This window comes from Pseudophryne corroboree, chromosome 4 (genome assembly GCF_028390025.1).
Source record: "Pseudophryne corroboree isolate aPseCor3 chromosome 4, aPseCor3.hap2, whole genome shotgun sequence".
In the NCBI taxonomy this organism is placed as follows: domain Eukaryota; kingdom Metazoa; phylum Chordata; class Amphibia; order Anura; family Myobatrachidae; genus Pseudophryne; species Pseudophryne corroboree.
In genome coordinates, this window is record NC_086447.1 from 618,330,424 (window position 1) to 618,343,406 (window position 12,983).

The window sequence follows — 12,983 nt, forward strand, 5'->3', positions numbered from 1 at the left end:
ACACTTAGCGCAGCGTGCGTACGCCAAGTGCGTACCACGTGCAGGACTCTGTACGCAAATAGCGTACAAAGTGCGTAGCACGTGCACGTAGTCTAGCGGACATAGCGGCTCAACGGTAATAGTGTACAAAGGGGTATAGCTTTGCGGTCTAAGATAATACCGACATTATCAGTGGTGAGCACAAAATTGTTTGGTGGTCGGGGGAGGTAGTAGCATAGCGCCCATCGTTTATACAGCTGAACATTCACCATCTAGTGAACACCATTCACATTCCCTAAAACAAATTGGGACTTTATCATTTGCTTTGGAGCGAACCAGCCACACTGATCTTTTGGATGTGGACATCTGTGCAATATACAATTGGGATACAGTATATAGCAGCGTGTAAATAATATCAGCGGTGAGAATAATTATTTTATGAAAATATGCATTGTATTTTTTATGCTTTTATTTGTGATTGAATAAAATGTTTATATAGTAATGATCGGTATCTAGTGCTCTCTTGTGATATTGCATGTTTCACAATTACTTTGTATCTATTTGAGTCTCGCAGAATACTCATGTGGGAGCAGCTATAAGTATATAGATATCAGTATATCAATTCTATTACATAAACTGGGTGACCAACAACTTTATTTTGTGCCTTATATCAGAGCGCCTGATTTGATAATTTTAGGAGTCATAATTATCAAGCACTAGGGTATCCAAGAAGGCTGCTTTGGGATCTCTTGTTCAAGATCCGTATACGGGAACCTTGTGGTTGTGTTGGTAGGGAATGAGGTTCACGTTAGTCAGACTGCACTTGTCCACCAAAAGCTGGAAGACCTCTTGGTGTAGAGCCCACTTGTTGGAGTGCATGTCGTGACGGCTGAGGAAGTCTGCTTCCCAGTTGAGGATCCTGGGAATGAACACTGCTGAGATGGCCGGGGGATGGTGTTCGACGCAACAGAGAATGTGAGCCACTTCATGCATTGCTAACAGACAGCAAGTGCTTACCTAATGACTGAGGTAGGCCACCACAGTGGCATTGTCGGACTGGACCTGTACCAGTCTGCCGTGGAGAATGTCCTGTGCCAGATTGAGTGCTCTGAGACAGCTTGTCGTTCCAGGACGTTGATTGGTAAACAACTTTCGGCGGGAGTCCAACAGCCCTGAAAGGAGTGTTGACTGGTCACTGCCCCCCAGCCGTGGAGACTGGCATCTGTGGTAAAGAGTACCCAATCCGGGATCCAGAAGGGTCGACCTTTGTCCAAGTGAGATGTCTGGAGCCAAAAGACTAGGGACAGTCAAACCTCCAGAGGGAGAACCACTGTCTGGGTCCTGATCAAATGTGGTATTCAACTCCATCTGGACAGGATGAGGTGTTGCAGGAGTCTGGAGTGGAACTGGTCATATTCCACCATGTCAAAGGTGGAGACCATGAACCCCAAGACTTGCATGTCTGAGTGGATTGACACTGAGCGACTGTGAAGCAACCTGCATACTTGGTGCTGTAATGCAGAAATGTTGTCTGCTGGCAGGAAAATTATTTGTACCTGAGAATCCAGGAGAGCTTCCAGATGTAACATCCTTTGGACTTTTTCCAGTTGATAAGCCATCCGTGACTCTGCAGGAAGGCAATAGTAAGCTGAAGATGGTGTTGAAGGACCTCCGAAGAGTGTGCTAGGATTAGTAGGTCATCCAGGTATAGGAGTATTCTGACCCCCTAATGACACAACTGTTCTGCCATAACAGCCATAATTTTGGTAAAGACCCTGGTAGCAGCAGAAAGACCAAAGGGCAGTGCCTATAATTGGTAATGTTGCTGAAGGACAGCAACCCGTAGAAACCGCTGAGAGGGTGCTAAAGGTACATGCAGATAGGCATCCTGACTGTTCAGGGACACCATAAAGTCCCCAGGCTCCATAGCTAGGACAATAGAGCGGAGGGTTTCCATAAGAAACCGGGTAACCTTGATAAATCTGTTGAGGGTTTTGAGATTGAGGATAAGTCGATGATACCCATAGGGTTTCTGAACCAGGAGCAGGCTACAGTAAAAAAAAACACGTTGAGAACAAGGGACTAAGGTTACTACTCCTGATTGCAGAAGGGACCAATTGACCTTCTGGAAGGCCAAGGCCTTGCTCGGATCCAATGGGGGGTGGGGGGGAGGCTGTGCAAAAGAATTGCTGAGGGTGGCATCTTTGGAATAAGACTGTGTACCTGTTAGAGACTACTTCTTGCCCTCAGACGTCTGTGGTAGTGTGATGCCAGGAGTGTGCGAATTGAAGAAGTCGGCCTCACACCCTGGGATCTCCCAGGAGGAAGCCCACTCCATCAGGCAGAGGTATTATCTTCAGACTTGACAGTTGGACGTCTGGCAGCCCAGGCCTGCTTGGTCCTGGGCTTAGCGGACTTTGTAGATGTCGATTGCCGTGGTAATGACTGTCCTTTAGCTTTGCATTGGGGGAAAATAGGACTGAAAGCTAGATGTCCAAGCCCATGGAGCAGATGCTGAAGGCAGGAAAGCAGTTTTGGCGGCCACCAGAGTAGCCATGATTTTGTCCAATTCAGCACCAAAGAGGATATCCCATGTGTAAGGCAGCATTTCCAGGGCCTTCTTGGAATCCGTGTGTGCTTTCCATGAGTGTAGCCAGAAGATGTGATAGGCTACTACTGAGGCAGCAGACACCTTGCAGGCCAGGAGACCTGTAGCCAGAACCGCTTCCCCTAGATAGGATGCAGCATCACTAATATGCATGATGTTAGCAGCCTTAAGTTCCCGGGGAATGCAAGCAGGAAGGCCTTCCTCCAGAGCCTCTGCCCAGCTCTCAATGGCTTTGGCCACCCAGGCAGCGGCCATAGCATACTATGGTAGGATACAGCGCAGCTCAGAAGAAAGAAGGAATGGTCATAGCATACTTAACAACTCCTGTAAGGGAATGGACAGATTTGAGATGGGCTTTAATCCTCCTATCCGTAGTCTCCTTTAAGGAGGATGTTGCAAGTATCGGTAAAGTAGAAGTTTTAACCAGACGTGCCACAAGGAAACCCACAGCTGGGGGAACTTCCCACTTAGCACAATCAGCCGCTGGAATAGGGTATAAAGAAGCCAGGCGCTTTCGGAGATGAAACATTTTACCAGGGGTACTCCATGGTTCATGCATTAGTTGTGCAAGATGCTCAGACTGAAGGAATGCAGCCTTAACTACCTTCTGGCACTTAAACAGCTGAGCCTTTTTAGGTGAAGAAGCAGGCTCCTCTTCTTTTACTAGAAGAATAGATTTGACGGCCCTTACTAGTGCCGATACATCTAGGGTAGACTGACACTCCTCCTCCTCCCCTGAGGTGGACTCAGTTAGACATCTGCTTCTCCAGATGACGCTTCAGAATCTGAAAGCTGAGTAGACTGTGAAGATGGCACAGCACGCCTTTTTCTGTTGAAAAGCAATAGAGGTACTGTAGTAGCTAGACTCTGTACTTAGGTAAAAAGCACATCCACCCAGGAAGGGGGCATAGCTGTGACTGGTTAAGCAGGGAGTACCTGCTGAGGGAATCCTATATGGGGAGCCATCGTGGGGGTTGGGAGGCAGTCCGCTATCTGAACTAGTATTTGCGATAAAGAAGACCAGGGGAGATCTTGCACAGGAGCTGGAGGGGCTGGCTGGTTAGGTGGAATATCTTAAACTGCACACAAACCATCCTGTACAATGTCCTGAAGGGAAAATCCCACTGAACAGGACTTGCATGAGACCAGCACAGGAGAAGCAGTCTCCTTGTGACCCTTGCCTTTGCTAAACATAGCTGCAGGGATAGGATAGCACACAATATGGCACTAGGAAGTAAGCAACAATAACAGTACTGTGACAACCTTCCTCCACACTGTAGTTGTGAAGTCTGACAACCCCTAAACACCTGGTCGAAGGGTCGTTGGATGAAGCAGAAGGGAAAGGTATAAGCTGATAGAAGAAATTATCACACAGCAGAGCTAGCACAATTCACAGACAATGCAGAATACAATATAAATAATTGCAATGGGCACTAAATCAACTACACAGATCGCAGTGGCTGGTAGGATATAGCGCTGTATAACCTGGCTCCTAGGAGAGGTATGCAGGGAGACAGGACCCAGTGTTCCCAGAGACCTGTAGCTACTTTAATAGAATGGCTGCCGTAGGTCTCTGAGGGGGAGGGAGGAGCAGCTCGGCGGCAGGAAGACCGCAGTAGAATGGCGCCCTGAGCTGGGATAGAGGCCACAGGGAAAGGGCTGCCCTCCCCTATGCTGACTTCAACCATCAGTTCCCTGGCCTCAAAGTCCTAAGACCAGATGTAGGACTACATCAAAGACGTCTTACCTGTCCCCTTGTGGTCCGGCTGCAGACTACGGTCCTACCATGGAGCCGTACTAGCCAGTTCCCCAGGGACTGCCTAGCACTACTAGCTCAATCTTTGTAATGAAAAGAAATCATAAAATAAAGCTTGGGCTGCTTAATAGCAGCCTACTGTTTAACGGTGATCCGGCTTCTGTCAGCACCTAAACGAAACCAAAGAGCGTGAGCTGTGGGCGGGGTATATGGGGAAGGACCGGAGTATCCTGGGATAGCTATAGCTTTTACGGTTTGGTTCCCGGTCCTCAACACCACCTACACCCATTGTCTTCCCTGTGGAGAACTATGGACCTTGATAAAACAGATCAAGGCAGTAAGCGCAACCAGAATTTTTCCATTGACGGACTAAAACCAAAAAATTTCTAGTAATATTGGTTTGGTGAGCAATAATTGAAGACTTTACAAACGTTTTCCATAGAGAGATTAGAACATTATAGAGCTTGGGTAACTATATACAGGTATAATATTTACAAGTGTATTTTCTTTTATACTCTTTAAGAAATAACAGCCCAGCACATTTTAAAGTGCTAATTAACATTTTCTGATATATCGATTGCATATTAACTTCAAAGTATTGGCCTCATATTATAGTGCACACATTTCATTTTGATCAAGTTTTTAAAAAAAAGAAAGGAAAGACAAAAATAAATATAAATAATTCCTGTAAAAAAACAAACAGAAATACCAAAACATTTATAAAATAAGATCCTTAAAGCATGCTCACAATAGTTAGAGTTATATCCAAATATAAAATAACAAAACAGGGCCACTTACAGGGCTCGATGGAGTCTTTGGCCAGCCTGGGCTGTTAATGCTATCACTTTCATCTCCATGAAAGGAGGAGATGCTAGCAGAGCTTGGGGACAAAGGGGAAGAGACTGGCAGGTGGCCTGGGGTTGGGGGCTGAGATATACACTGTGAGCTGTAGCTATCCTGTGGTAGAAGAATACAGAGCAAAATGTGACAATAGCAGGGCGAACCTAAAAGAGATAGATCAACTGGTAATGCAAAAATGTTGCATGTATGGAAAAAAGGGTGAGGTAAAAAGACAAGCATATAAGATGCATGAGCTCAAGATTGTTAATTTGTTGACTAGCGATTAGTGCACATTTGGCAAGATGCTTGGCTAATGTTACTGAGCCACCATGCTTACACCAAGCAAATATGAAATGCTTAAACATGGACTAAAAAGATAAAGCTGCTTGCCCTATGTTTGAATGGGGAGGGGGGGAGCAAATGATTATTTCTGCCTATAGTGCTGTTTAGACGGCCAACAATAGAAGCTTAAACTGAAGGCAAGAAGGGAAAAATGACTGCAGTTTAGAAACCAGGCACAAGTGTCTCTTCCAAAACCCACCAGCTCGATATCCCCAAGCTCATATTCACTCCATTGCTTTAAGTATAAATGCCATTAAAAGTAGTAACTTTCAAATCCAGACCATCTAAACAAATACAGGCCCGCAACATAGATGAAGACCACATGCATGAGAGATTCAAACAAAAAAAGGGAAACTCAATAAGAAAATGGAAGACAATATGAATGGCATAGCAAGGCCGCACAACCACTACCACATGCAGAAGGAATACCTTTGTCTTTGTTTCAGGGGGAGGTGGTCCATCCTCTTTGCCATCAAGCTTGAGAGAAGAAGGCAGCTTAGACTCACCGGGGTTCATCATGTCTGCAAGACCTAAGTGACCTAAGGAAAAGTTAAAAAAAACTTTTTATTAACATAGGCCACAAAGTCCAACCTAGCTTTCATGAAACAAATAACAAATTAAAATGTACTGAGGAATCAAGTGGTAGCTGAGCAACACTGTGTAAGCCTCGAAAACTGACCTTGGCTCTCCCCCTTAGATCACACTCTGGAATAAGATATTTAGTGCAAACATTTTGTGCTGGCATCAAGAAAAGTTCTTAGGGGGGAATTCAATTTCCCGATATCAACGTAATGTGCCAATTCGGAAGGATCAAGTACATTGTGTCTCCAGACACTGTACGTTTTCCCTTGCACCACATAGAGGTGTAAGGGAAAACTTGCGATGTATGGGCTACCATAATTATTGGATATGTTCACAGCTGGTCATTGTGGATGAGCTCGGTAGCACACTGCCAGCAATAGAATTCCCCTATTCCAACCAGCAGCACAGTCATACCCCCATACAATGTTTTCTGAGATCCAGTGTGAAAAATGTTGAGGCGTTCACTTCAATGTCCTTCAGCGCTATGGGGGAGATGTACCAAAACTTGGTCAGAGATAAAGTACAGACTAATCAACTCTTGACATTTTATCAAACACAGCCTGCAAAATTACATTTATTAGCTGATTGGTTGGTACTTTATCTCTCTCCAATGTATGATACATCTACCCTTATGAACACTAGTGATTTTCTAGCTAAAAATTGTTAGTATTGCCAGTGTGATGCCAACTATAAAGTGGGAAAGGTTTCCTCATGTACTGAATCTATAGATTCTTTGCAAATCATCTTATGGCCACTTCTGCATTAAGGTACAGTTCTACAGTATACAACTTAACCCTGTTTCCCACGATCCCACAATACTCAAGACTATTTTGATTTAACCATCTGTGCTCAAGCATGGCTATCTTTAAAACCTCAAATTGTAGAACTCCGTTTTGGAAATTCTAGCTTATTTGTTCACTAGTGAATTAATAGGACACGTAGTTTATTGCCCAAGTATGCAAACGGTTTTCCTCCACAGTCAAGAACAAAGCAAAAACAAGGGAAAGGTAGTATTCTATTCAGATATACATCATAACAGATATGCAAATATACTACAAAAAGCTTACAATATGTACATATATATTATTTTGAACAAATGTATATTTTTTCATTTACTGCCAGAGTTTATGTTTGTAATTTTTCTCGAATACCACATTAAAGTGTTTCAGTAGAAGAACTGCCTATATTATTTAGGGCATATGGCTTTCATATTTAGATAACAACAAAGGACTACAGAAAAGTATTATTAACTTTTACTGCCCAATGTACATCCTAAAACACGACCATGCCAGATCAGCCAATCACAAAGTAGCAGACCAGAGAAGAACAGGAAAAAACCACTTAATGAATGACTTCTAGCAATCAGGCAAATGAACACAGAAAAAAAAATATCACAGTTTGAGTTTGTCTTCTACAAATGATTATTGCACATAGTCGCGTATTACTGTGTTTTAGAAAATAATTAGATTTAATTACAGCAGTGAGAGCTTATGCAGGACCCTGGCGAACAAACTGGCAATCACCACAGTGCTAATTTGCTAATATCTGAAGCATCGCTGCAGGTTTGTAATAACCATATTACTGCCAAAAACACTACCCAGCCATGTGCTATGTGCATTTACAATTATGTGTTGTTTATCAGGCAGGAAACCAATTTTTATTTTATTGCAGTGGAAAAGTAACTGTACTATGCTATGCTGATATTAAGTGATCTGGACAGCATGCGCCTAATCTTGCTCTACAATCAGAGGTGGGCACAGCTGAAACTAATAATGTAGATCTGTAGTTAGCAGTAAAATGTTATTTATTATGTATTGTAGAAGCATTCTTTAAAAAAATAAAATGCTAATACATCCATTTTATACCACACTTTCATTGTTTTGCCCCTACTCTTCTCACAGTTTCCACTCAACACAGTTATGTGATCTTTTCTAGTTACAGATCAGTAGGTTTTCTGCTTGCCTTATGTAACTTTTATCTGAAAGGTTTGGGCCACATTACAGGAATCTAAGATGTCTATGTATAGCCAAAATACTATATGCCAATTATACCAATAGGGCAATTATACCAAAGGGGCAGACTAGATGGGCCAAGTGGTTCTTATATGCCGTCAAATTCTATGTTTCAAATTCTATCTGAACAATATGCTGTATATAAAAGGTAATTAAAACCACTTAACTGACGATTTATTTCGCCGAAAACCGCTCCAAAATTGTTGGGTTTTTTTTTTATGAGTGAATTAGGTGAAGAACATGAATTCAATCCTATCCCAAATGATATTAGATTTAAAAAAAATGAGGATAAAAAAAAATAAAAAAAATAAATATATATATATATATATATATATATATATATATAGCAAGAACAGCAGGTGCGGCACTCCAATGAATTGAACACACGTTATTCAAGAATTACAACGTTTCAATGGCCTTTTGTGGCATTTTCGTCAGGTAAACAAAAGAACACACAAACATCTTACCTTAAATAGGCATCACCCTGTGTAACACAAGGACGCCGTGGCGGGGCTCCGCGCCCGGCACCCGGCGCATTCGTGATGACGTCACGGCGCTCAGACGCGAGACCTCAAGCGTGACAACGCCATCACCATAGTTACAAATGACAACAATAGACATACAGCCAGCACTAGGTCAGGTTAAGATCACAATAACAGGATACCGTGCATAAACAATGTCACAGCTAATTAAAGTAATCACAAAAAGATAACATAATGCACTAATACTCATATTTATCATACTAAAAATGCACAATAAATGACTATTAGAACTAGCAAGCATGGTCACAATGCAAAAACTGGCCATATATAGATAGTAACATATACGGCTAAACGGTTAAATAGTACGTCATATAGCAGCATATCATATATATGAACAAGACGTATTCACATACTAATGCGCCAACAAGTACTACATAAACAAAAAATGCTAATACAGTGCAACTAATTAGTCACTATTGGCCAAAACATTAATGCCTGAATGTTCATTAAGGCCATTAGGGGCCACTGTACCCAATCTGAAGATCCAGCGTGCCTCACATTGTAATAGGTTAATATTGCCACCTCGTAAAGACTGCGGGATATGATCTATCATTCTGTATTTTAAAGTGGTAAGGTTGTGGGAAGCAGGCAGGAAATGCCTTGCCACTGGCTGATCACTCTTACCAACAGTTAAAGCAGTCTTAATAGCCGAACGGTGAGCGGCCATCCTATCTTTAAAGGGGTCTTACCTATATAGGATAAGCCGCACGGGCAGATGATCTGATATACAGTGAACTTAGACTTACAGGTAAGTCTGTGCTTAATATGCATAGTCTTACCTGTTTGGGGATGGTAAAACGTGTCACCTGGAATCAAAAATTTACAGGTGACACAGGTACAACGTATGCAACCCAACTTGCCTCTATAGATATCAGGGGCTGGCACAGAAATGTCCGCTTTAACTAGAATGTCACGTATATTGCGACCTCGTTTGTGACAGGGCATCAATTGGGTATCGGTCAAATGGCAATCAGGGTCAGATTCAATCAAGGGCCATAATTTTTTAGAAACTTTATTGATAGTACCACTAGCCGTGGTACATTGAGTGACCCATGGAAGAATATTGCGTTCTTTCTTATTGCTAGGTTGCAATAATTCCATCCTATCCATATTAAGGAGCCTATTTTTAGTTTGTTGCAACAAGTCAGGATCATATCCTCGTTCAAGAAACTTAGATAATAAATTATTAATCTGTATTTCAGCTTGTCTATTATCAGATGTAATCCGTCGAACACGGATGAACTGGGAATAAGGCAATCCTGAAATTAAAGGTCTAGGATGACAACTAGAAAAAGCCAACAAATTATTGCGATCGGTTGGTTTGGAATACAAATTGGTGGAAATAACGCCATCATGGATGGATATAGCAACATCCAAATAATGGATCTCAGAAGGGCAAGAACAAAAAGTGAATTTAACAGGACAATTACTTGAATTATGTAAGTTGATATGACTAATTAGATCGTTACTATCGCCTTTCCAGAAGACAAGCAAGTCGTCTATATAACGACAAAAGAAAACAATCCTATCAGCAATGGAGGCTTCAGAGAAAAATACGTCCTGCTCAACTTCAAACATAAAAATATTAGCGTATGAGGGGGCTACCGCCGCCGCCATCGCACAACCAATCAGTTGCAGGTAGAAAGACCCGTCATACAGAAAAAAATTACGCGTAAGGATAAATTTAAGTAATCTTAGCACAAAAGGTATTGCAGGACCACTATAGGACAAATGACCATCCAAGAATCGCCCCACAGCTACCAACCCCAAATCATGGGTTATGACGGTGTACAGGCTGGTTACATCGATGGTGAACATAGTAACATCATTATCCAACCTAGGAAGGGCCAGTAGTTTAACAAGTAAAGATGTAGTGTCCAGCAAGTACCTCGGATGGTCTCTGATAAAAGGTTGTAAAACACTATCAACATACACTGAAGCCGGTTGTGATAGACCACCCCGAGCAGCAATAATTGGTCTACCCGGGGGGGTCTATCACAGACTTGTGTATTTTGGGGGTAGTGTAGAATAATGGTACCAACGGAAAGGTAGGAAGCAAAGCTTTGCACAATTGCTCTGAGATAAGTTCATTAGTCAGAGCTTCTTGTAGAATTGCTGCCAATTCCGTCTTGAAAAGACCAGTCGGATCCTGAGGAAGCAGACGATAGGTAGAAGTATCATCCAGATGTAGGGCCACTTGAAGTTTATATTTAGCCAAGTCCTGAATAACCAGGGCACACCCCTTATCAGCCGGCCGAAATATTAATTCTTTATTGTTAGCCAGGGTTTCCAAAGCTTGCTGTTCAATAGATGTTAAGTTATGGCGCTGCGGAGGTGTTTTGGTTAGTGCTGACTGTACATCCTCATTTAGCAGTCGCATGAAGGTTTTAATGGACGGATTAAAGGATTGTGGCTCAAAGGTCGATCTAGGGATGATTTTAGAAAGCTGAGGCGGAATTTTATCTGCAGGCAGCTCATCAATAGTAGTTACAGGCGGTGCATTACGTTTACCACAAAACTCCCTGAGTTTCAATTGTCGGTGGAGTCTATGTTGTTCAATATTCCAGTCTAGTCTATTGAACCTAGACGTAGGCACAAATGATGATTCTGCCGGAGATAGCTCATAAGAAGACAGGTTAACAATCAGGCTTTCTTGGTCTGTTTTCTGCCACGTCCCTTGCCTTTTCCTTTGGCCGCCCCTCCTTGTGTATTTGCGGTGGCGCTGGAATATTGTGCCCGCATGGTGACTCCTAAAGGGTCTAGTTGTCCACGGTGGGCACCCCCTGGGCCACTTCTCTCGTTCTCACTAGCTGATGAGTTGAATTCTGTAGAGGAATCCTGCTGACTACCTCCTTGACGTCTATTACGCCGGAAAAATGGCTTCCTAGGCTCGGAGCCTCGTGTTGAATAAGTCCATTGATAGACTGTATTGTGTTCATAGTCTGCATCGACCTTTGCTTGTTTGGATCTTTTAAATTTGATAAGATCTCTCTTATATACCTGTAATTGTGCATTTCATTTGGTATACCAATCAGTGCCGGTGTCCTCAACAAGGCTAGGTTTGTGAATTGCTTCAAAAGCAGCTATCTTTGTTTTCAGCGTTGCGACCTCTTTGGTAGAGAATTCAATGATTAAAAGCATTAGGTCGAAAGAGCACTTATTAGTAATGGAGACCCATTTTCTGCAGAAAGCAGGGTCATATTTCCCAATGGTAGGGCCATTACGAACCCTTAAGCCCCTAGGGATCTTTTTGGCTCTATGATAGTCGCTCAAAGAAAGTGCATGGAAGTGATAATCAATTTCACGTCTATTCAAATGTAAAAGTTCACGGTAAATATCATCAAACGGTAAAGCCTCGTCCTGTTGAGTTAGGGCACCAGCACATAATATAGCGTCGGCTTCAGCTTCGGAATATGTGTAAATATCACCAATAGGGTAAGCGGTAAAGGCTGCCCCAGTCTGGGCAGGTATAGCAACAGGTTCAGTCATAGTAATTTAAAGTGCAAATAGTGCTAATCAAACTCTGTCCTAGTGCAAGTACTGCAATCAAACACCAATCAGTGAAAGAATTCAAAAACCATATGAAAGTCCATAGATAAACAGAAGATGATACCTGGATAAATACTTTAGGGGTGCCCTGACCAGAAATCCACAAACATGGAAATCAATGTAGAGAATCAGCAGGGGTCCGACACAGCCACTTAAATAGTTACCACACTGGGTGCCTTCACAAGGAGATAGTCAGCAAGAACAGCAGGTGCGGCACTCCAATGAATTGAACACACGTTATTCAAGAATTACGTTTCAATGCCCTTTATTTTGTGGCATTTTCGTCAGGTAAACAAAAGAACACACAAACATCTTACCTTAAATAGGCATCACCCTGTGTAACACAAGGACGCCGTGGCGGGGCTCCGCGCCCGGCGCATTCGTGATGACGTCACGGCGCTCAGACGCGAGACGCCGGACCTCAAGCGTGACAACACCATCACCATAGTTACAAATGACAACAATAGACATACAGCCAGCACTAGGTCAGGTTAAGATCACAATAACAGGATACCGTGCATAAACAATGTCACAGCTAATTAAAGTAATCACAAAAAGATAACATAATGCACTAATACTCATATTTATCATACTAAAAATGCACAATAAATGACTATTAGAACTAGCAAGCATGGTCACAATGCAAAATTGTTGGTTTTTTTTATGAGTGAATTAGATGAAGAACATGAATTCAATCCTATCCCAAATGATATTAGATAAAAAAAAAATGAAGAATTTTTTTTTTATATATATATGTTTTAAATATTTTTCAA

General features: G+C 42.3%; 1 protein-coding gene across 11 annotated transcripts in view; it reads right to left on the minus strand.

The window, feature by feature from the left end:
* Positions 1-12,983, minus strand: part of ARID1B (AT-rich interaction domain 1B) — an 836,140-nt gene that overhangs the window by 85,854 nt on the left and 737,303 nt on the right. For 9 of the 11 annotated variants that reach the window (XM_063917671.1, XM_063917678.1, XM_063917670.1 and 6 more), the window contains 2 exons: positions 5,955-6,064; positions 5,142-5,300 (listed from right to left, as the gene is read on the minus strand). In XM_063917671.1, coding sequence (XP_063773741.1) covers positions 5,142-5,300; positions 5,955-6,064 — 269 coding nt within the window. The remainder of the gene's footprint in view (positions 1-5,141; positions 5,301-5,954; positions 6,065-12,983) is intronic. The other 2 variants (XM_063917675.1, XM_063917677.1) reach the window with 1 other exon arrangement.